Here is a 415-nt window from a genome sequence, read left to right as displayed (position 1 = left end):
TGGTAAGGAAGAAGAAGAAGGAGGCGTATAGTAGCAGATACTGCCTTTCCTATTCTCTTGAACGGCCTTTACGAAAGAAGAATACCTCGTAGAAATCGCCCTCTGGAACTGCGACGCCCAGAGTGACGAACCACGAGAATTCTTGCAGTTCAACTAAACACACAACGCACAAAGAAAGAAGGAATGAAAGAGTGAGAAAGAAAGAAAGAAAGATAGAAAGAAAGGATGAGAGAGAAAGAAAGGAAGAAAGAAAGAAAGAAAGAAAGAAAGAAGAGGGGTTTCAAAGAAAGAAAGTAGGGAAGCGGAAAGGCAAACACAACGACAGACATACACAAAAACGAGAGAATACATACATGCATATACACACCATTCTATCTATCTATCTATCCAGCTTTACTCTATCAATCTATCTATC

The 415-nt window shown here is 39.8% G+C and overlaps 1 protein-coding gene across 1 annotated transcript in view; it reads right to left on the bottom strand.

Moving 5' to 3' along the window:
- Nucleotides 1-33: 33 nt before the first annotated feature.
- CSUI_007342 (calcium binding egf domain-containing protein) overlaps nt 34-415 on the bottom strand; it is a gene marked incomplete at its 3' end in the record, with an annotated part of 11,031 nt that continues 10,649 nt past the window's right edge. Inside the window, exon 7 of the mRNA XM_068067488.1 lies at nt 34-153. Within this exon, the coding sequence (XP_067920538.1) occupies nt 34-153 (120 nt within the window). The remainder of the gene's footprint in view (nt 154-415) is intronic.

Source organism: Cystoisospora suis, assembly GCF_002600585.1.
Source record: "Cystoisospora suis strain Wien I chromosome Unknown contig_3861, whole genome shotgun sequence".
Classification (NCBI taxonomy): Eukaryota; Apicomplexa; class Conoidasida; order Eucoccidiorida; family Sarcocystidae; genus Cystoisospora; species Cystoisospora suis.
The sequence above is the reverse complement of the archived record's forward strand: the minus strand, read 5'-3'. Positions and strand labels throughout refer to the sequence as shown.